The 21,957-nt window shown below is 38.1% G+C and overlaps 1 protein-coding gene across 5 annotated transcripts in view; it reads right to left on the bottom strand.

Moving 5' to 3' along the window:
• Nucleotides 1-21,957, bottom strand: part of FANCC (FA complementation group C) — a 74,262-nt gene that overhangs the window by 19,811 nt on the left and 32,494 nt on the right. For all 5 annotated transcript variants that reach the window (XM_064736577.1, XM_064736576.1, XM_064736575.1 and 2 more), the window contains 4 exons: nucleotides 10,587-10,706; nucleotides 9,691-9,755; nucleotides 7,472-7,636; nucleotides 4,301-4,457 (listed from right to left, as the gene is read on the bottom strand). In XM_064736577.1, coding sequence (XP_064592647.1) covers nucleotides 4,301-4,457; nucleotides 7,472-7,636; nucleotides 9,691-9,755; nucleotides 10,587-10,706 — 507 coding nt within the window. The remainder of the gene's footprint in view (nucleotides 1-4,300; nucleotides 4,458-7,471; nucleotides 7,637-9,690; nucleotides 9,756-10,586; nucleotides 10,707-21,957) is intronic.

The following is a 21,957-nucleotide window of genomic DNA, read 5'->3' on the forward strand; positions in this document are numbered from 1 at the left end:
AAGAATTTATTTTTAAAGCACAAATATATTTTTACAGAAGTTTTAAAAGTGCCTGAATCTATCAACATTAAGAGTAATTTTCTCTATCCTTCCTCTTTTCTTCCCCATTAATGCCTCTTTTATTGGCCCTGTACATTGGAGAGTATTTTTACTGTAGAGCTCAGGGACAGTGGGGATAAGGCTGAGTGCCTGTGGGTGACAGTCAGAGGGAAGGCCCACAAGGCAGAGATCCTGCTGGGAGTCTGTCACAGACCACCCAGCCAGGACAAAGTGAAATATTCCACCAGTGGATGTTTCATGGTCACTGGCCCTTGTTCTTGTGGGAGACTTTAACTTGCCAAATGTCTGCTGGAAGCTCAGCAGTGGAGAGGAGACATTCTAGGAGGTTCCTGCAGTGAGTGGAAGGTAAATTCCAGGCACAGCTCATGAGGGAGCCTACCAGGGCAGGCCCAGCCAGACCTGCTGCTCACAAACAGGGAAGGGCTGTGGGACGTGTGGTGGTCAGAGACCACCTTGGGCACACTGACCATGGAATTACAGAGTTTCTCTGTTCTTGGTGAAGTAAGGAAGGGATCAACAGAACCTCTACCTTGGACTTCCAGAGGGCAGACTTTGGCCTGTTCAGGACACTGGTTCAGAGAGTCCCTCAGGAAACTGTTCTTAAAAACAAAGGGGTCCAGGAAGGCTGGACATCCTTTAAGAAGAAAATTTTAAAGGCACAGGAGCAGGCCATCTCCATGTGCCAGTAGATGAGATGGCATGGGAACTTAGAGAAAAAAGGAGAGTTTATGACCTCTGGAAGAAGGGGCAGGCAACTCAGGATGTTATTAGGTCATACAAAGAGAAAACCAGAAAGACAAAACCTCAACTAGAACTCAATCTGGCCACTGCTGAGAAAGATTATAGAAAGTGTTTTTACAAATACTTTAACTACAAAAGGACGGCCAAGAAATATCTCCATCCTTTACTGGACACGGAAGGAAGAGAATCCCCTGTTGGGGATAAGGAAAAGGCTGGGTACTTAATGCTTTCCTTACCACAGTCTTTAACAGAAAGCTCCATTATCCTCAGGCCCCTCTGAGCAGGCAGACAGGGATGGGGAGCAGATCAGAGCCCCTGCAACCCAGCAGGAAGTTATGCGTGACCTGCTCTGCCACACAGACAATCACAAGTCTGTGGCTTCAGACGGGATCCATCCAAGGGTATACTGAAGGAACTGGCAGAAATGCTCATTAAGCTGCTCTCCATCATTTATCATTAGTCCTGGCTGATGTCTTAGATGTCTGAAGGTTGGCCAGTGTGACACCCATCTACAAGAATGGTGGAAGGGAGGATCCAGGAAACTACAGACCTGTCAGAAAAATTTGACAGAAAATTTGTGGATATTGTCTACCCAGACTTTAGCAAAGCACCTCATTGCAAGGGCACTGAGGGGCTGCAGCAAGTGCAGAGAAGAGCAACGGAGCTGGTGAAGGGTCTGGAACATCCTGTGAAGAGCAGCTGAGGGAGCTGGGGTTGTTCAGCCTGGAGAAAAGGAGGCTCAGGGGTGACCTTATCACTATCTGCAACTGCCTGAGAGGAGGGTGCAGCCAGGTGAGGATCAGCCTCTTCTCCCAGGCAACCAGTGACAGGACAAGAGGGCAGAATGTCAATTTCTGTGTAGATCACTAATAATTTTGTCAGTTAAACATTAGAACAGGCTGCCCAGGGAGGTGTTGGGAGTCACCATCCCTGGAAATGTTCTAAAAACAACTGGATGTAGCACTTAAGAATCGTATTTAGTTGACATGGTGGTTCTCTCAAAGATTGGACTCAATGATCTTGGAGGTCTTTTTCAACCCTAACGATTCTACCATTCTACGCTAACAAGGTGGAAAATAAAATGCAGCAAGAACAGATGGCTCATAAAGAAGAAGACGACGACAAATTTTAAGCCCTCTCAACCTATTGCACTTTTCTTGCAACATACTTTTGAAACAAATAAAACTACTTTGGAAAGCTATCTCAAAATCAAACAGAAACTAAATGACACCAATTTGATCACATCTCTTTTTAAATACATGGGTTTTAAAAATCTGTGTATACACATATCTATCCATTCCTGGTAAAACATAAAATACTAGTATGTGTATTTACTGCATGTTTAGTTGTTAATGCAGACATACAAATCCTAAAGTTACTTCAGAAAGGAAGACATCCACTCACCCACTCAATTTCAAAGAAGCTAAGAGACCATTTGTGATGGTCGCTTCAATTGTTTTTATTACTTCTGAGTAACTACAGAATTTCCAATACTAATTTCAGTTTAGCCACAAACATACAAACATAATAGCATGCCATACAAACGTAAGTTAGTGGACCATCACACAACAATTACTCTTGGAATTAAAATATGTGAGTAGTACATATCAAGTTTATTTCATCAGAGAAGTACAGTAGTTTACAACTATCTGTGTACCTTAGATGTCAGTGAGGATTATGTGCAGTATAATTATTGTATTAAGACACTTTATTTAGGTAAGTTACTCTGATAATGAAGTTATGAAAGAGCTGATTGAGGTTTCCTTCTTAAAATGTACTATAATCAAATCACTAACATCACTGACTATTTGTCCTCTAAAGGTTTTCTTCTAGGCAGGCAAGTAGAAATCTAGTTTTGACTTGTGATTCCACTATTACCATATCCATAAGGTAAACAGAACTTACATCCTAAACACCATAATCCAACTGCCAAAAAGTTTAGCTCCACATTCCTAAAAAAGTATTTAAATATCCTTTAGGCAGGCTAAATTAATATACTGTTGGATTCAAAGTGCTGACTAATTTAATGTCACGCAAGTATCTTTACAGTAAAATGAACATGTTGTACAAAACATCATTATGCATCTAGACCACTATTTCAGGATCACATTATTTTCCTTCTATACTGCCTCTCTGAAGCTTCTCATCCAGCTGTTTTTACCTGTTATGCCATCTCCCATATATGCACCCTGCCTCTTATCAATGCCTATCAATCCAGTTGCCTCCTGCTCTCTTCTTTACAGCTCCATTCATTCCATTCTTTGTCCACAGGATGTCCTCTCTAAACCAGCTTTCAAAGCTGCTGCACTGGTCTTGTGAATATCTTATTTTGAAACCACAAAGTCTTTGGAGCAGAGGCAAGTAAAGACAACCTAAGTGTGCTAGCACAGTAATGTTCCATTCTTTTCAGAGATCAGGATGTGAAGGAAACTGAAGGATGAAGGTATTTATTAAATTACAAAAGCCAACATTTGAAACAAGTATTTGACTATTTTAAAAACATATTTTATATTTATAACCTAGATTTAGATATCTTTTTTTCCTCAGCCAGTATATGGTATAGTACCAGACACTATATAAAGTTTACAATATATCTGATATAGAAAAATTATGCATAGGCCCTCTATGCAGTCTTGTTTGCTGTAGCACCTAAATCCCCAGATGGCATATGAAGAACTGCTGACACCGAGGTATTTATGATATTTGCTAGCATTGTAATGGATCCCTAAAATAGGAGATTTCCAGGTTCAATTAAAAAGGAAGAATAAGTAAAGGCAACATTTTTTTCCTCACTAGAATATGTACTCTGTAAGCAGTTTCATAGGCTGAAAATAAAACACCATATGCCATTCATTAGTTCTGTCATTTTACGAAACATATAATTTGACTGCATACCACACATGCTATTTCACACTGCAATTAACAATTATATTTACATTTAGCGCTGCAACTAGCTCATTATTTTGGAAAAAGTACAGTGCCACGTTTTCTCATAGGGAAGATTTTTGGTGCTCTGCATAACACAGCATCTGAAAATAAATTTTAATTACAGGTTAGCAAATGTTTTGCATTAAGAATTTTGTTCAGGTTTACAAACAAAACCAAGTAACTAAGCAGTCCATAACAAGGGACTCCAGCTGTTCAGACTGCTGGACAAAGGGCACAGACATCGAAGTAAAAACAGAATCAAATCCTTCCTGGCCAGAGTTCATAATTTTTTAAGACAGAGAAAGGTACTCAGCACCCTCACCACTGGGATTTGTGTTTCTTTACCCATTTTTCATCACTGGATGACATATTTTTTTCTCTTCTACCAATTCATTGTAAAAACTAAAAAATTAGTGATGTCTGTAAGACTCAAGATTTGGTTTGAATTAACAAGTTTTATGTCCCATAATAGCCGTTTATGCTGATGCATGTCTCTACGCTGACATATTTGAAAACTGTCACTCCTGAAGCATGAAAGAGCAGTATCAAATGTACCTTATATTGCACATACCAGCAATGAGTCTTTCATGACACGAGCCACTTCTTCCAGTGAATTCAACCGAATGGAAAACAACTGGTCTAAAAGATGTAAGGTAGCTTTTTCAAGGCTTGGTAAGTGACGAAGCCAAAGGCTGAAGACAGCTGATTCAGGAAGGGAGATCTTCTTCCTGGTTTAGAGAGGAAGATACTGTTTTACCTGAGTAACTAGAAGGAAGACCAAAAAAAAAATTTACTTTTTTTTGTTGTTGGTTTTTTTTAAAAATATATTGGGGAAAAAGTAGACACAAAGATCAACCTGAAGCAAGAGAGAGATCTTGTTTACAGTAACCTGTTCAATAGCAAATCATAATAGCAAAGAATGACAGGAAATCACCATCATCTACAAATGCAACTTTACCACATGTGTTTAAAACCTAGAAATTTGGTAACATTGGAACCCATCAAAAGGGAAACAGAATGTTTGTCTGGAGTTCCCACCCTCTCTCAAGAAAGGTCCTGTCCCTGTGCTCTCTGACACCCAGATTAGTTCCTGCAGAGAGCTACTGACAGATGAACAGGAAGGTTTCTGCTGTATAAGCAAAGCATTACCTATCTTTGCAGAGAAATAAGGAAGAAACCCAAAACCAACAACAACAAAAAGGAAAAAAAAGATAACAAAGAAAAAAAAATTACTTAGAGGTAGCTAAGTCTTCAGCACACCAGCACTGACCAGAGCTATACAACAGACAAATAGTTAAGAAGACAAGCTATCGCTTCACCTAAAGACTTCAGCTATTGATAGCTTCAGCTATCCCCACAAAAGAAAAGGCACAGTGTGGACCAGCATGAATCAAAATATACTAAACTAACCTCCCAAGAAGAGATATCACAGCACAAACACCCTAGAATATTTTTGTAGCTATTGTGATAGTTGGATATTAAAAGGTGCAAAGCAAAACAATACATAAATAACAATAAATATTTGCCTTAGTCTTAAATCAAGTTAAAATTAAAAAACCTAAAATTAGGCTGGAGAATACATGCAAACTAAAGCTCCTGATAAAAGGAGAAAAACAACAGCAGAAAGAATACTAAGCCGTTTTAGGATCTATTTTCAATGTATTTATTTTGCCATACGTTTGTTTCATTATCAGCTCTCAGAATTCTGAATTTCACTTAAAAGCCTGTATTTTTTCCACTCAATATTATGTAATGACCTTAAAGTATACATGAGGAGACAAGAAATACATTGAAGTACCCAGAAATTCAAAACTGTAAAGTAATGTTCAATTTCAGGATACTGTTTTATTAAATATTATTATTAAAGCACATACACACATGAGAGTAAATAAAGAATGACAAGATATTAGCTGATTTTGCCACTATCAACTTTCTTGTTGCTTTTGTGACAGCATGGTAGATATTATAAATATTATGTCAGGAAAAGAAAGCTAATAAGCTTACACAGAGGTGCTGCAACTGTAAGATATAAAAAACCATACAGGAAGTTCACTGTAGTGATTGTACTCCCACAGCTGAACTTGCACATGTCCCCACCAGGACAATTTTGAGTTCTTTGTAGCCCTGCAAGTGCTCTGTTCTCTGGGGCAGGTTCTACCCATGCTCAGAAAAAAAGACATGTTCAGAACTCAACAGGTAAGGGAAAATAGAAGTCAATTGTCAGAGAGGGGAAAAAAATAAAATACAAGCACATTCACATTGATACCACATGAGCTCAGTGACAGTCCAGGAATATATCATGCAAAGCATGTGCAATCCTGTACCTCTCTCAGGGAAACTTTTGCAAACTGCACTTTTGCTGAGGACCCTGCAAGAGTCACTTAATCAAAAGCCACGTGAAATCAGGTGTATTTGTTCACTGTGATAAGCAAGTAGCTCAACAGTTAATAAAAGAGACATTTCTTTCAGTCAGAAGAACCTCTCACTACCATCCAAAGAACGGCCTTACTCACTACATGAAGTGTCAGAATGGTCATGATGGACTGCCCATCAGCTTACTGATATGAGAACAAAACATCTGTACAGAACCTGTGAACTTGCTCTCAAAGTCTTTCAGACTTATGGAACATGAACAGTCAGAAGCCACAAAAGATGGACAAGTGGAAGGGTGAAAGACAGCTCTGTGCTTTTGAGCACATCTTTCACTACCAACTGCCACATTCACACTCCTTTTTAATTCCTTTTCCTTGACTTGTAGAAACATGCATGGATTAGTTATTGTACTTTTCCATTAGTTATCTATTTTTGTCTGGAGCCCTCAATGAATCACCACAAAAATATTCCTTAGAACATCTCAGAAATCATGATGAGTACAGAGGAAGCAATTAAGACTGCTTAGAAAAGGAGAGAAATGGATAATTGACACAAAATGTTCACAAGGGACATTTTCTAGTATAAAAAAAAAATTTATAATACAGCATTTCAGGTACAACTTGAATAAAGCAATTCTCAAGTAAATGAAGGATGTGATTTCCCTGACATTTTCCCTTCATGGCATAGCCAACCTTGCTGTTCAGGTTCACTCAGCTGGTTTCCACTCATTGACTAATTTTATCAGAACAGTGGGTTTAGTGGTAGCAAGCTCTGCTTGTTTTGCTTCTCTTTCGGACTCATTAAAACTAATCTGCTGAAAACCAGGAGAATTAAAAATCTGGAGATGCAATTTCACAAAAAAAAAGTAAAGACAAAAAACCCAACAAACAAACAAACAAACAAAACCCACCAAAAACAAACAACAAAAAAACCCCAAAAACAAAACCCCAAAAGAATTATGAAAACATCAATCATAAGGATCTGTCTTACAGAAAAACTAAAATCACTCCCAAAATGTCAAGTTAGCAAAGGCAATACACTTATATGACACAGAAATGACATTTCTGTGACAAGTTATCACAACTTCCACAAAATTCCTAAAATCTATTGGAGGTTTTAACCTCCTTTTTAGGGAATAGCTGAGACAAAGTCACAGTCAATATTTAAAGCTGTTATGCCACATTTTGTGCATTACAGCAGTGTAAAATTCTGCTTTGGCCCACATCCTTAGCTCTGCTATTCGACTGCAAGGGAAATACCTTTCTAGAAAAGTATACAGTGCATTCAGCACACAAACCTGGAAAAAGGACATTGAATTGAATTTATAGTCTTTATGAAAAAGCAAAACAACACAAACCCTGCTACTTACTTTAAAAAGGCCTCATTCACAGCCTCTAGAAACTCCGAACTGAGAATTTCTTTTGATGACCCTCCGTGGTAAAGAAGGAGAGCTTCCAGCAATGGAGTTAGATCAGGCAAAGTAATGAGAGGCACACAGAAAACAGAAATAGCATTCACACGACTGGCTGAAATGCTGAGGGAAAAAATAAACACAGTTCATATTTCAGAAAAGTCATAAATTCGAAACTGTTAAGGAAATAAAATATATAATATTTTAATATAATAATGACAGAATATTAAATGTAAGACATGCATACCTAATTGCTCAAAAATTATTTACTAAAATGACTGTTGACATATCATTTCTTATTTTGCACAGAATTTTAAGAAGTTAGATAAAATTTTGATATTTAAGTGCTCAAAGCAAACCACGTGAGGGATATCAACAAAGCTCTGAATTGAACCCAGTTGTGATGGCTCCATCACCACATCCTTACTAGTAGACACTTCACCGTCTTTCCCAGTGAAGGAAGACTAAAGACTCATAGTTCCCAGGCAAGTTTCCTGGAGCCCCAGAAGAGACAATCTAACTGCTTTTCAGGCCTCCTGTTGCTTTTTTTAACCTTTCTTTCCTCTTAACAGAAACAATTTATGAATCCTGCTGTCTTCAAGTGCTCAGCTGGAAAATTTTTGTCTTACAGATCTATAGCTGAAAAAATATGTAGCCCCTTTGGACCTTAATACATAAACCACTTGCTGGATCTTCTCACTAAAACTACATGGTTGGAAATGGTTAAAGACAGTGGAATCTTGAACATAAAGAAAACATAAAAACTTTGGAACTTTAAGAAAATGAAAACGCCAAAGACTGGGTTTGCAAAAAGAAGTCACAACTTTCCCAGAGAATATATATTGTTTCTAGCACCTAAAATTGTAGCATTGACAGGAAGATACTTATTGTCCTATATTGTTTGTAAAAGGATTCCCTGAGTTCCTGCAAATTTCTCCTGATTCACTAAAAGAAGCGCATTCTCTGAAAAAATCTGAAAGTATTTTCTTTGAGGAGTCACCAATAGGACTTCAGGACCTATTGGTGAGGACAGGGAATTAAGAAGGCTGCTCAGCAGTATGGACATGAGGTACTAATCATCACTATTTAAGCAGAGAGAGAAATAAAATGAAACATTTTCCAAGATGCACATTTCCAAGTAATTACCTGATTAAATATTTGTTTAAGATTTCTTATACTGAAATACTTCAAAATGCACTTTTGTTACAAGTATTTTTGTAAGAATGGTAATTATTGGGATGATCTGATCGTGCAGCAGTATCTTCTAGGATACACAGACCTGAAACTCTAAATCAGCTCCCTTTACAAAATTATGTTTCTAATTCCTTATCCAAGATTAGCAAAATTCAGCAGATGAATTTACTCTTACTTAACTTCAGAAGAAAAACCCAGTGAAGACAGTTTTGTTATAGATGATCTTCAAAATATGTTCTTGGAAAATAATGCTACTATACTGTGTACAATGAATTTGCAACTATGTTATCATCTGAATTTTTAAAATATCACTAAATGGAAAAAGGAGAAAATGTACATCTCTAAAAGCAAACCACTTTTGTCTCTGGAACTTGAATAAACATCCCTACCATAATTTCTACACTCAAAAATCAACCTAAGTTCAAAGTTTTCTCTTTTTCCCAGCAGAAATCAGGTATTTTTCTTCCCAACAGTCTCAACCAGCTTTACAGCTAAGTCTGTTTCACCCTACTTTTAAAAATGTTGGCATTTAGTTCCTACATGGAAAGAAACTTAATGATACTCCTCATTAACTGCGTCCATAATTTTAATACTAAAATCAGTTCTAAACAAATTCAGCTCATTTAATCTTCCTTACCAAACATCTAGATGCAAAGAGGAAGGGGAGGATAACAGCCAAGTTAAGCCAAGAAAGGCATAAATCAGACAGCAAAAGGGCATGATCATGTAACAAAGAGTGACAGCAGCACCATTAGCAAATGATCTTTGAAGGTCCCTTCCAATTCCTCTACGACTGCCAGGTCAAGTACAAACACTTACATGAAGCCAAGCTTACCAAGCTTGTCCACACTCTAAATTATCTAACACATGTATCCAAAACTTTTCAGCTGAAGCCTAATTTGCCCAAGACTGTAAAATGATCCTCACTGAACTGTAATGACCCAGACCAAAACATATCAAACCTATGTTTAGATAACACCTACCTCTCCTGCATGTTAAGTCCATTGCACTGGTTTTCTCTGAGTTCTGTTACTAATGAAACAACCATCTGTTAAACAAAATAAAAGTAAATAAAATACATTACATTTACTGACAACAAGCAGACATTAGTTGCATGGTTCTCTGTGTGACTGTAAAGGATGTACTGTAAAGGTTAATAACTTCCTTTGTTCATCTATTTTGATTTTTTATTTTTTTAACTATTGATGTCAAATTAAAGCTCTCCAAATCACTGAACAGACTGTACTGCAAAATGTTATTTAACACATTATATACTTTATACATTTTAAAACAAAGAAGATATTCATTTCCGCTCTGCTTCCCCAAGAGTAAAGGCATAACTTTCAGAAGAGCATTACTCACAATTTTTACATACTTTGTCAGATTTGAGTCAACATATAATGAAATATTCTTCCCATTATTTTTATTTTTTTATCTTTATCTTATCTTTATTATTTTTATTATTTTTATCTTAAATAGAAAAGTGACTTTAGTTAACATCTAGGGTTCATCTCCCATTTTAAATGCAGCAGATACAGTAAGAAAACATTCAGAAGTTACATTCTAATACAAAAAATTATAAATATAATTTTAACTTCATGGGTAAAAAATAATGATAGGTTTTTCTTTTGTTATAGCACAACGGGAATTGGAATTTTGTTTCTATGAATATTTATTATAGTGTAATCTAATAAAAATTTCTCATTTGTCCAAAGATCTCCCACTTCATTTTTTCCCTTAAAAGGTTGTAAAAGTAACTGAGGTAAGAAAAGATAAACAAAGTTCAGTTCATGTTCCTTATCACAATGACAGCTCCATGTAGGTGCTTATAAACTGGTGATTTATTATTGTCAAAATCTCAATTACACCAAATACTTACATTTTTAACCAAGTGATAATAATAATCTGCTGATGTGTAGCCCAGAGTTGATATGAACGTACTGGTTTCTGCTTCATTACTTTCCCACTTAGAAGAAGAAAGGAGATGGCACAGCAAACTCTGAAAGATCAACAGAATGGCAATGAAGCTCCAGGCTAACACAAGCTGTGTAGAGGGATAGGACAGCTATTGAACTCTGCCCAGGGTAAGGCCTTTTGATCAGCTGTGGCCATTTTACACCATTGATACAGAAGAGCAATCAGCCCCACCAACCATACGGAAAATGCTGCAGCTGCTACAATCAAATGTGGGTCACACACACCACAAGATTTCAGCAGCTGTCCAATCTCAATGGAGACCAGTCACATCAAAACCACAGATTGCAGCTAGGTTCAGTTCTCTGAGAGCCATTTCAATCACCTGTGATCAGTACCATGATCAAGAAATGCATGAGTGTAATTAACATCTACTTTTCCATATCACTTCTTCAAGATGCTCCAGGATTCAGAGTCTGGTCTTACACTGTAGTTTGCCTAATTTCCTTATTATTTTGAGAAGATGATGATAAAAATCTTATCTTGACATTTACCTCTCTACCAATTTCACTACAAAATGCTTTATGTTTCATTAAAGCCTTTTAAATACATCATATGATAATCTAAGCAATCCTTTGATGATAGATTCCAAGTCAGATTAACAGATTTGGTACACTGGTTCTGCAGGCGTGCACAGGGGACTCTGAGCACAGTACTCATGCTTTCCTAGTTCTTCAGCCCTATACTACAGCTCTGCTGTCATTTGGACAGATATTATACCCCAGCACCTTTCCTAGCAAACTCATTATGAAAACCAAAAATGCAAAATCTTGGGCACTTTTTTTTTTTTTAAAATCTTGGTGTCACAACTGAGCTGAGATAGTTCTAAGTTGATCATCAAACTATCTACTCCGCATTTTTTACAGTTTCATTCCTGTTCTTGACTGCTACATGCCAACATAACAACAGATATGTTCCCTTTCCAGAGTTCATTTCAGGGCTTTATGCATCACTGACACTTAAAGTATAAACTTTATATGTCACTAAGTATATAAAATTCCTTGTAACAGAGGGTCAGGATTAGTGTACACTGAAAAGGGCTTTCATTTGAAAAACATGATTAAAGGAAAGTTCAGACAAACTCTGTGACTTTCATGGTTCTAGGCTGCTTCATTCTGTGCATTCTTATTAATAAAAAGAGGAACCTGATGAAAGATTCTTGAGACAAAAAAAAAAAAAAATGAAATCTCATTAGCTTCTTTTCTCCTTTCAGAAATTCAAGTATTTATATATGCTTTTGTTGAACATCCCTAAGCAACTGCTTCAGAAGTCCTGGAATTAGGTATATTCAATCCATGTGTTCCATGTTTGATTGATGTGAGAGAGAAGAATCAGCAGAAGAACACCAGAGGTCTAAGAAAATTCACTGTTCTCAAAACAAGTAACAAGAATTTGGGATACCTTATTTATTGTACTTCAGGATTCTTTTACTACCTTGAAGAGTTATGTTAAATGTCTACATATCCTTTTCCTTCATAACTTTTTTCCTAGATAGCCCTCAACAGGAGCAGCTGCTGTTCTACTGGCATCCAGAGAATTCCCACAAATAAAAGATAAGAAAGAATGTTGTGTCAAAACAGTTTCAAAGTAGTAACTTACATTCAATTTTTGCATTCTTAAGAAAAAGACAGAAAACAGCAGATACTAAAAATGTACAAGCCTCTAAACATGTCAAAAGCAAAAGTTAAAATCTATTAACTCTACAATCTCCCAACAGGCCTTAATCAATTCATTAGTAAAAAATAATAACCTTTATATATTTTTATTTTCTTTTCAGAACACTATCAAGGGTATCTACAAAACAGGATAGTTTGCCAAGCAGAATGAGATAAGGGACGAAACTGCAAGTCAAAAACAAAATAAAGGAGGTGTTACAACAGCAAACCTGGGATGCCACTTTCACGAGAGGTAAGGAAGGGGCTTGAAAAGTACAGAATCTGTTGGATTTATTAATGAAAGACTTACAAAAAGCTTGACCAGTGATAATAAACATAAAAATGTCTGAAAAGGATTTGGCAGGCTGACATGGCAGCAAATGACAGCTAAATGAGGGAGTGGCTTAAAATCCCACATACTCACCTGTACCACTACCAAATTTATTATCTAGTGACCGTTTCTGTAACCAGAATTTTCCAAAAGGTAAAAAAAATTGAATACTCTCTTTGTGAAGAGTACTTTTGAAATTATTTCCCCCCCTGCCTTTGTGTAACAGCCAGTGCTAACCAAGCAGTAGAAGAAAAGAGAAGCAAAATGACTATACACCATCAGAGACTGCATATGTCCTGCAACACTTTCCTGTGATGGTTTTCAGTTTGGTACTGTTTTGGGGTTTTGCTTGCTTATTTACTTGCTTGGGGTTTTTTGTTGCTTCATTTTCAATTTACTAGATCCATGCAAGGAATTTGCAGATTTTTTTCTTGAAATGTACAAAATCTCTGAGCAGCCAGAAGGGGGCAAGGGAAACACAGGCAAGGAGATATTGTAGTCAAAATGAAAGGAGCTATTAAGTATTTATATAAGATAAATAGGTATAAAAGATGGAAAACATTCACAATTCAGCTCTGTGTCTTATGTATTTCATTTTACTAACAGTGTTGCAGTGGAAAGCCTGAGACATCCCTACATGCAACAAAGATATTTGTTAAAATAAGTTAAAGCATTTGTCTTTTTCAGTTTAAAAGCTTTTTTATCTTCTAGAACACATACAGAAAGCTCTCCTTCTCTCTAGAAAAAGTAGCTTATTTATTTTTTATATAATGCTGGTTGTAAGTGATAATTCTTTTACTACTCTATATTAACAGAGAGCTGTCTGGAAGAAAAATTAGTACTGATGCCTCACTCATCCTTGACAAATGAGTTGTTAGGATAAGGAACATTTAATGCCTTCATCAATGGGATGGGATTGAGCAGGGCAGTAGGATCGAGTGCACCCACAGAAAGTTTGCAGATGACACCAAGACACGTGGTGCAATTGATTCCTGGTGGGAAGGGACGCCATCCACAGGAAGGAGGGGCGGGCCTGGGTGAACTTCAACAAGGCCAAGTGAAAACTCCAGCACCTCGACTGGGCAATCTCCAATATCAGTTATCAGGGATGAATGGATTGAGGGCAGCCTTGAGAGCAGAGAAGGGCTCGGGAATATCTGAAATTAACTCTTTCAGAAAGTACCACAGAGAAATATAAAAGATTTCAGATTTTCTCACATATATAGGAAGCAATACAAACATTCAAACCTTGTGACAGGTTCCATTATTACATTATGAATCCCCCAAGCATTTGGAAAATCAAAAGGCATGACATATTACAGAGCTACAGTATTGAACAGTTATTTGATACTGATGACTTTTAAGGAATCATTTCAAGATCAATATCTACGACGTATTCAAGTACATGCTGAGAAAATTGTCAGTACTAAATGTACTCCTGTGCTGATGGTATCAGCCAAGGATCCTATGCTTCCCCAGCAAAATTAACAACCGGTGATCTGCATAATCATCAATTATTCCTGGCAGTGAATCAATTACCACTCACTCTCTAATCCACTAATATCACATTCTACAAGCCAAGAAAGTGGATTTGAAGCAGAAATACTGCATTCAAAAGGAAAAATAACAAGGGGTCTTTTATTTTTGCATTTCCAGAATCGAGATGGCTGATTTTGGAAAACAAACACCAGTCAGGCACACTCTAATATCCTAAATGACTTTTTTCTTGACTTCTCTCGCCACTAAGGAAACCACCTTGGCTGTAATTGCAAGAGAAGAAATCAATCCCCTGGCCTAGGATTAAAGGCATGCTATTCAAAATCCCATTCAACCTGAAACTGAATTAATGAATTTTTATAAAGCCCTCACAATGACCAACTTCTCTGAACAACCTTGCAAGTGACTTTATTGTACTGATGCAATTTATACTGAGTAATACTGCAGATAATTCAAAATCCACTGCTGCAGAGAGATTTCTAATACCTCTAACAGACAGATAATCCTATGAGCATCTCCACAAAGACATAAACTCATAAACTTTCTTTATCAGTGTAAGCACACTGCTTCACATCTACAAGATCCTATAACATACCTCTACTTCCTCCCCACTCCCACAGCAAAATTCAGTGGCACATATGGAATATGGCATACGGAATAGCATATGGAATAGCATATGATTTGCTGAGGCAAAGCAAGGGGAGAAAACAAATTTTTTCAGTTCTTAGACTTCACAGTAGTTCTTGTTCTGTGGATGGTCCAGAGCTGGGATATCAAGACCAGGAAAACAAAAGAAAAAGAGAGGATAAAGTGAGAAAAGAGAAAGAAAGCCAGAGAAATGCAGGAATGAGAGAAAAAATAAAGAGGGGACGTGATTTATTCCCTTTTATAGTTCATCTGGTGCATGCCTCTTATGTAAACTGGACTTGTCACACAATTTTTTTCACTCATGCACAGCCAGCCCTTCTCCTGGAAGTGAGGTGGGGGTGGGGGACTAAGCATGAGTCCCAAGGCAGAGCAGGATCTTGGCACAGAGCAGCACTGCCCCAGCTCTACAGGACTCTCTCCTGCAATCACACCTTTCCTGTAGCAATACTCAGAATGTTGAGACAAAACATGCTTAGATCTGATCCTCTACAGTGGCCCCTCAGTCAGTTTGCAAATGAAACCGAGTTGGGTGGGAGATTTGATTTGCTGAAGTGTAGGAAGCCTTTACTGAGGGATCCGGACCAGCTGGATCATTGTCTGAGGCCGGTGGTATGAAGTTTGGTATAGTGAAGTGCTGGGTCCAGCCCAACACTGGGTCCAGTCACAACAACCCCAGACAGCACTATAGGCTGTGGCAAGAGAGGCTGGAAAGCTGCCCAGCCAAAAAGGACCTGCAGGGGCTGTTCAGCAATGGCTGTGCCCAGGTGGCCAGAAAGGCATCCTGGCCTCCATCATCAGTAGTGTGGCCAGAAGACAGGGCATTACTGCCCCCTGCACTAGGCACTGGTGAGGTCACACCTTGAATCCTGAGTACAGTTCTGGGCCACCCACTGCAAGAAGGCCATTGAGGGGCTGGAGCAAGTCCAGAGAAGGGCAACAGAGCTGGTGAAAGGTCTGAAGCACACACCCTATGAGGGGCAGCTCTGGGAGCAGGGGATGTTTGGCCTGAAGAAAAGGAGGGGAAACTCTACAACTATCATTCTCTACAAGTGCCTGAAAGGAGGGTGTAGCCAGGCAAGGGATGGTCTCTTCTGTGACACTCTCAGTAACAGCTGACAGGACAAGAAGACATGGTCTCAAGTTGCCAGGGGAGTGTGAGAGTCTGTCCAAATTTTCCCTCATCTGCCTCACGATCGTCCTTGGGAGCCCACTGAAGAGAAGACCCCCCCTGTCTAGAATATCTGGCTCTGAAGGAGAAAAGTCACATGCCACAGGCCCCGAGACCTGAAAGCTCAGTGTTAAGCGATTGTTTTCACAGGTGTGTTTGCTGTATGCTAAGAAGGGGCACCATGCCCCGTTTGCAACAACAGCAGCTCTGGAAGCTGTCCCACCTCTCGGCCTGGCTGACTTCTCCTGAGTTTTGGGTGGTCTCTCCCACAGAAGACCCTCACCTGTTTTACAACCGCCGTGACAGACAGACTGAGATGTAAGAAGCTTCTCCACCAAGGACTGAAACACAAAACTCCTGAAAGGCCCCTCTGCTCCTTCCAAGGACTGGGACTGAAACCCCCAACCCGGGGGAGGTGTGTGGGAAGGCAAACTGACGGAAGCGAGATGTTTGCCTGCAGGTTGTGACCACTGGAGCAAGAAAACAATGGCTCTCATTTACTGCTGAGAATATGGACTACCTGTTACATCTGTTCCCTATTGTATCTGTTTCCCCCCCTCACAATTTTCAGTAATAAAAACCCCTGAGTTAGCTAGAGCCTTTGAGATCTCCCCAGCGTAGCAGGCGGACCCTCGGCTGGACCGGACCAAAGGACTTCATCTCTGCATTGGTAGCTATATCCCCTCTCCCCACCTCTTTCTCTCTCTTTTTCTCTCCCTTAATCCCTCCATCACATTTTTGCTGTGATTATTTTAATAAAACTGCATTTAATTTGATTATCACTGCAAACCCCCTTGTACCGTGTTGGTTTTTGCACTCTGAGATCATTCCTACAAACCATCAGGTCATCTGTCAACTAGGACAGACCCTGACAGGGAGGTTTAGACAGGATATAAGGAAAAATGTCTTCATTGTCAGGCATTGAAATTGACTGCTGTATTGGCGGTGACATCATCACTCCTGGAAGTCTTCAAAAGGTGCGTAGATGTGGCACTAGGAGATGTGGTTAGGTGGCAATATGGCAGTGCAGTGTTAACATTGGACTTCATGATCTTATAGGTCTATTCCAAACTCCATGATTCTAAAGTGGACTAAGTAACTAAAACGCTTCTCACAAAAGCTAAGCTAACTCTTTTGATACTCCTCTTTAAGTAATGAAGGTTGATTTCCATGAGCTATAAGGGATCAGTTGAGTTACTCCGTAACTTTGTTTGTGACAACCATCTCATGACGCACATGACTCTATGAAAGCCTGGAAATTATTTTTCTGGAGCAGAATTTGTCCCTCCACTGATTTAAGTAACAGTGCCAGGCAAACAGGAACTCAACTAGTGTCCACAAATCCAGAATAAAGGCAGGAGGTGCTTTAGGTTCTGATGCCGTATTTACCAAGCAGGGATCCAAAACCTGAACCATTTTATCCCTTTTCTTTCTGAAACAGCCAATACTTCCCTGTACACATCAATGGGGAAAAATATAGAAGCTTGAATTAAAGGCACAGTTACTTCTGAAATTAGACATCAACACATAAACAGAACTAGATTTTTATTACAAGATGGCAAGTTTTATGCTAGTAACTGTATTTGTGTAGCAACTGTCCTGGAATTTATGACACAGTTTCAAAGAGATTCCAGGGGCGGCAGATAAAGCAGTTTATTTCTGGAAACTTCTCAACACACTCTTTCCAAAATATTTATGGTTCTGAATGTCCTCAGAAGCAGATGTGAAAATCAATAGCTACAATATATTTTGAACAGTGGAGATGGATGGTTTCACTGAGATAAACCATTCAAACCTAACACTAATTAAGACTTCCCAGCAATGATACTGAGCTCTTTTTTGCTATCTTGGATGAGTCTATCAAAGCAACAGTAGAGCAGGATTAAACTGAATAATCTATCATTTATTCTAAATAAATATTTCTCTTAAGTATATTCTGCATGAAAATACAAAGTGCAGTCATTTTTTGAGAAGAGACCATTAATGACATTTTGAAAAAAATTATGATCTATGTAAATCTGTTGGAGTAAGTACAACATGGATACTCAAGGGGAAATTTCTGAAATGTGGTCAAGTAACAGGTTTTTTTCTGACCTTTCTATCTGCTTCAAGAGGAACCAGATTTTTTCGGCTCTACTAAAAGAAAGCAGGTATAATACGAAAAACTACATCTTATTCAGAGGAAGTTTTAGATGCAAGTGCTATTTCTTATTTGCATTTAATAAGACTTTGGAATGAGAATTCCTTGTATGTCAATGACTTCAAGAGTCTGTACATCAGTGTTGCTCTTAGGCGTTTCCTCTCTAGCCAGATGGTCCACAGCTTTCAATGCAATTCTAGAAGACAAGAAGTCAAATTCTATTTCCAATCTGGCATAAAAAGTAATCCAAAACTGTATAATTGATTGCATAACAGATAAATCAGACAATATGATTTCCAGCCATAATTTAAAAATATAGAAACAGTACATAATAGGGTTTTTCTTTAAATGTAGGACTCTAACAGCCCACATTACTTCCTAAATAATTTAAACAGAGTCCTCAGTAAGCAAGATATACACATTGCTCTGATTTGTTTCGTAAATATGAATTAATTTTTTGTTTGCTAGCTTTCAGCAGCTCAAATTCCTGTAAGTATTTTTAGCAGCATTTTCCTAAAAATCCTGCCTAAAGGCCTGTGAGTTTTATCATGTCCCATGTTCTCTAGATTGAATAATTGACAATAAAACACAAACAGATTTGGTACTTTTTAAACCTTCGTATTATGAAATAAGTAGCCAGTTCTGAAGAATCATAGTGGTTAAGTCCATAAATAACAAAGTAGTATATTCATTTAAAGACCATTTCACCAACTGTTTACAAAATCAATTCTGGGACTGGGATGCTTACATAATACAGTTCATATTATTTCCACACACTTACCCACTCATAACAAAGTTTGTGACTTTTAATTTTGCTTCTAAGACCTCCTGCTCACTTGCTCCCTGGCTCCAGGAGAACACAGAAAAACAGTTTTCCGCGAACCAAAATCAAAATGTAAAAGAATATAAGGTGTGGGAAATGCAAGCACAGAGAAGAGCTCCCAAGGCCTCGAGTATACAAGCTCAGAGATAGAGATGGGTACAGTGTTTGACCTAAAACCTTGGAGAAGGCTTGGAGCTTTAGAATAGAATAGTGAAACAGACATGAAATAAGAATAAAAATGTGTAGTTTAAGCACAAATATGTTTTAAGCAAGTAGATATAGGCCTCATATAAGTGAACAAATATATTAAGCAAAATAGTAGAAGATTTTTGAGTTTCACAATAGAACCTGTTGTAGAGTTGATAAAAAGTGGAAGATACAGCAATAATAGAGTTACATGATTGGATAGAAAAAGACACATTGTGACAAATTGTGCAAAGCTTAGCAATTAGCAATTGGTTATGAAGGTGCTAGTGAGCTTTGTGGAAGTAGCTGATGGGATAAGAAATTTGTAATAAGAACTAGTTAGAATTAATGACTTTGGATACAAGTCTTCTAATGTGGTAACTATGGATGTAACAACCTTCATCTCACCCTTCCATGAGACTGATTTTGCAATAAATCATCTTTCAAACACCTCACCAGTTGACCCTGTCTTTCTGCATCCCCAACAACTGGTGCCCACCGTGTGAGGAACAAGACTTTCACCTCACTTTGGGACCGCCCTGGAGGATGATTAAGGGAAGCCCTGAAAAGAGGGTGAGGGCAAGTTCCAGTTGAAAAGAGGGTCAGAGTCGAGTTCCAATTGGCTGCTGAGAGGAAGCAGATTACCAGCTCCCACCAGCTGGACCCAGCCTGGCCTGAGCCTGACTTGGATCACCTGTAGACATCAGGTGAGCTCTGGGGAACAGGACAAGAGATGTCCACAGAACAGAGAGACATTTGTACTCTGGTAAGATCTAACTCTTGTGCTGTACCCAACCAAGAACTTAAAGATCTTTCAAGCTGGGTAGAGAAAAGTTTTGAAAATGCAGATTTTAAATTTGCTTTTACTATGTGTTTCTGGGATGCTGTTGGAGTTAAGCTATACGACTATGGGAGTTAAGGTATTGGATTTTACAGTCGCTAGGTTGCTCCCAGTATGCCATGTGCTTATCAAGGTATTTAACAAACAGTTCAGGCCAGCTGCACCCTTGGTAACTCCCTCAGCTCTGCTGCTCACTGCAGCTGCGCCTGCTGTGGCTCTGCCTGCTCAGCCAAAACCCTCCTGCTCCTGCTGCCCACACTGTGCCTGCAGGCTGTGTTACCTTTAGCTGCTTCTGATACTACAGAGAAAGGGAAAGATAAGAAGGAGCTTGAAACTTTTAAACAAACCATCGAAGTACAATCATTTTCTGACTCTTGCACTGCTATAGTTTGTTTAAAAGTTTCAAGCTCTTTCTTATCTTCGCAGAGAGCTCCCAAGGCCTCCAGCATACAAGCTCAGAGATAGAAATGCATACAGTGTTTGACCTAAGACCTTGGAGAAGGCTTGAAGCTTTCTGTGCTTGCATTTCCCACCATGAGGTATCAAACACCAATAACAGATGTAAACATCATCTAGCTTTTAAAGTACTATCTTACTCAAAATTATTCTGTTTTCTCAACATTTTATAAAATTCTCAGATCATCAATTAGGGGAAATTACATGGCATATATTTGTGAAAAACAATTAGTATGTACAAGCATACTACACTAAAAAAATAGTAAAAATCATAAAAAAAAAAATGTTTAACCAGACCATTGATAAGCTAACCAAAAAGTTCAGTCTCTCCTTTAAAATTAAAACTGGTTAAAACACATTTCAAAACACAAAATATTAAATCACATATACACATACATTCCAATTATTACCTACTGAACACAACCTCTTACTTCACCAAATTCAGTCTATTGCAGTAATCACTCAGAGGTTTTGCAAAAAAGAAACCACTTCAGTTTCAATTAACACTGGGGAACCTTGGAATATTCTTCAGTAATTTAGTTAATTAGGGCCAAAGTGCCTAAGTACAAGGATAGGAGAGGTTTGCTCCCTGCATTTCTTTCTGACATTTACTGCCAGGGAGTTTTTTTGTTTCAGCACAGTTTATGGATACATGCATCCATACAGGATGGTTTTCATTAGCTAAATTCTGTGCCAGCGCACTAAATAAAACTGATGGCTATGTTTAGGATTTACTGGATCTTCTCATTTTAGTCCTTCTTCACTTGGAACATAAGTCTGATATCTGCCTACATCTAAATCTCTATTGATAACCATGACAGACTAGTTGATCATAAACAAATTATTCTGCTAAACAATCATAGAAAAACAAGACTCTTGTCATTCAAACATGTGATCAAGTTGTAGAAAATCTACAGATAAATGACTAGACTGAACTACTTTTGAGCTAAAAATAAAACAAAAGAAAACCCCTACAGCAATACTACTATTCTTTCAGAAAGTTAATACTCAGACTTCATTACATTTCACATATTCCCAGACATGAAAACATAGATTCTCTGAAGTTCTGCACACTCTACCTGATGATTACCCTTAACCCTGTTCTGTCCCTGAAGAATTAAGCAGGCTCACCTTCAGTCAGTGTCTTCATTAAAACTGCTTTAGGTGCTCTTATACTAGGCAAATTTCCTCAGTTTTCTTTCAACATTTTTCTCCTTAAAAACATTTTACAAGAATGGCAAAAATACACTAAAGGACCATGAAAACCTACTAGAAAAATTTAAATGAAAAAAATTTCAAAAACCCATTGAGACAAATATGCTTTTTCTTTAGAAATTAAAGTATGCTATGAATTGTATTACTCTTGCTGATACATGAGGCTTAGTAAAAAGCCTAGTCTCATATTCTACTTCTGTTTCCTAAAATGGATGAAAAATGTTACATGATCCTAATTTCCAAATGAAATGTGGAAAAGAAAATTATGGGGAGGGGAAGGGAAGGCTGCACTGTTTTTCCCTCACCAATTCAACCT

Source organism: Zonotrichia leucophrys, chromosome Z (genome assembly GCF_028769735.1).
Source record: "Zonotrichia leucophrys gambelii isolate GWCS_2022_RI chromosome Z, RI_Zleu_2.0, whole genome shotgun sequence".
Classification (NCBI taxonomy): domain Eukaryota; kingdom Metazoa; phylum Chordata; class Aves; order Passeriformes; family Passerellidae; genus Zonotrichia; species Zonotrichia leucophrys.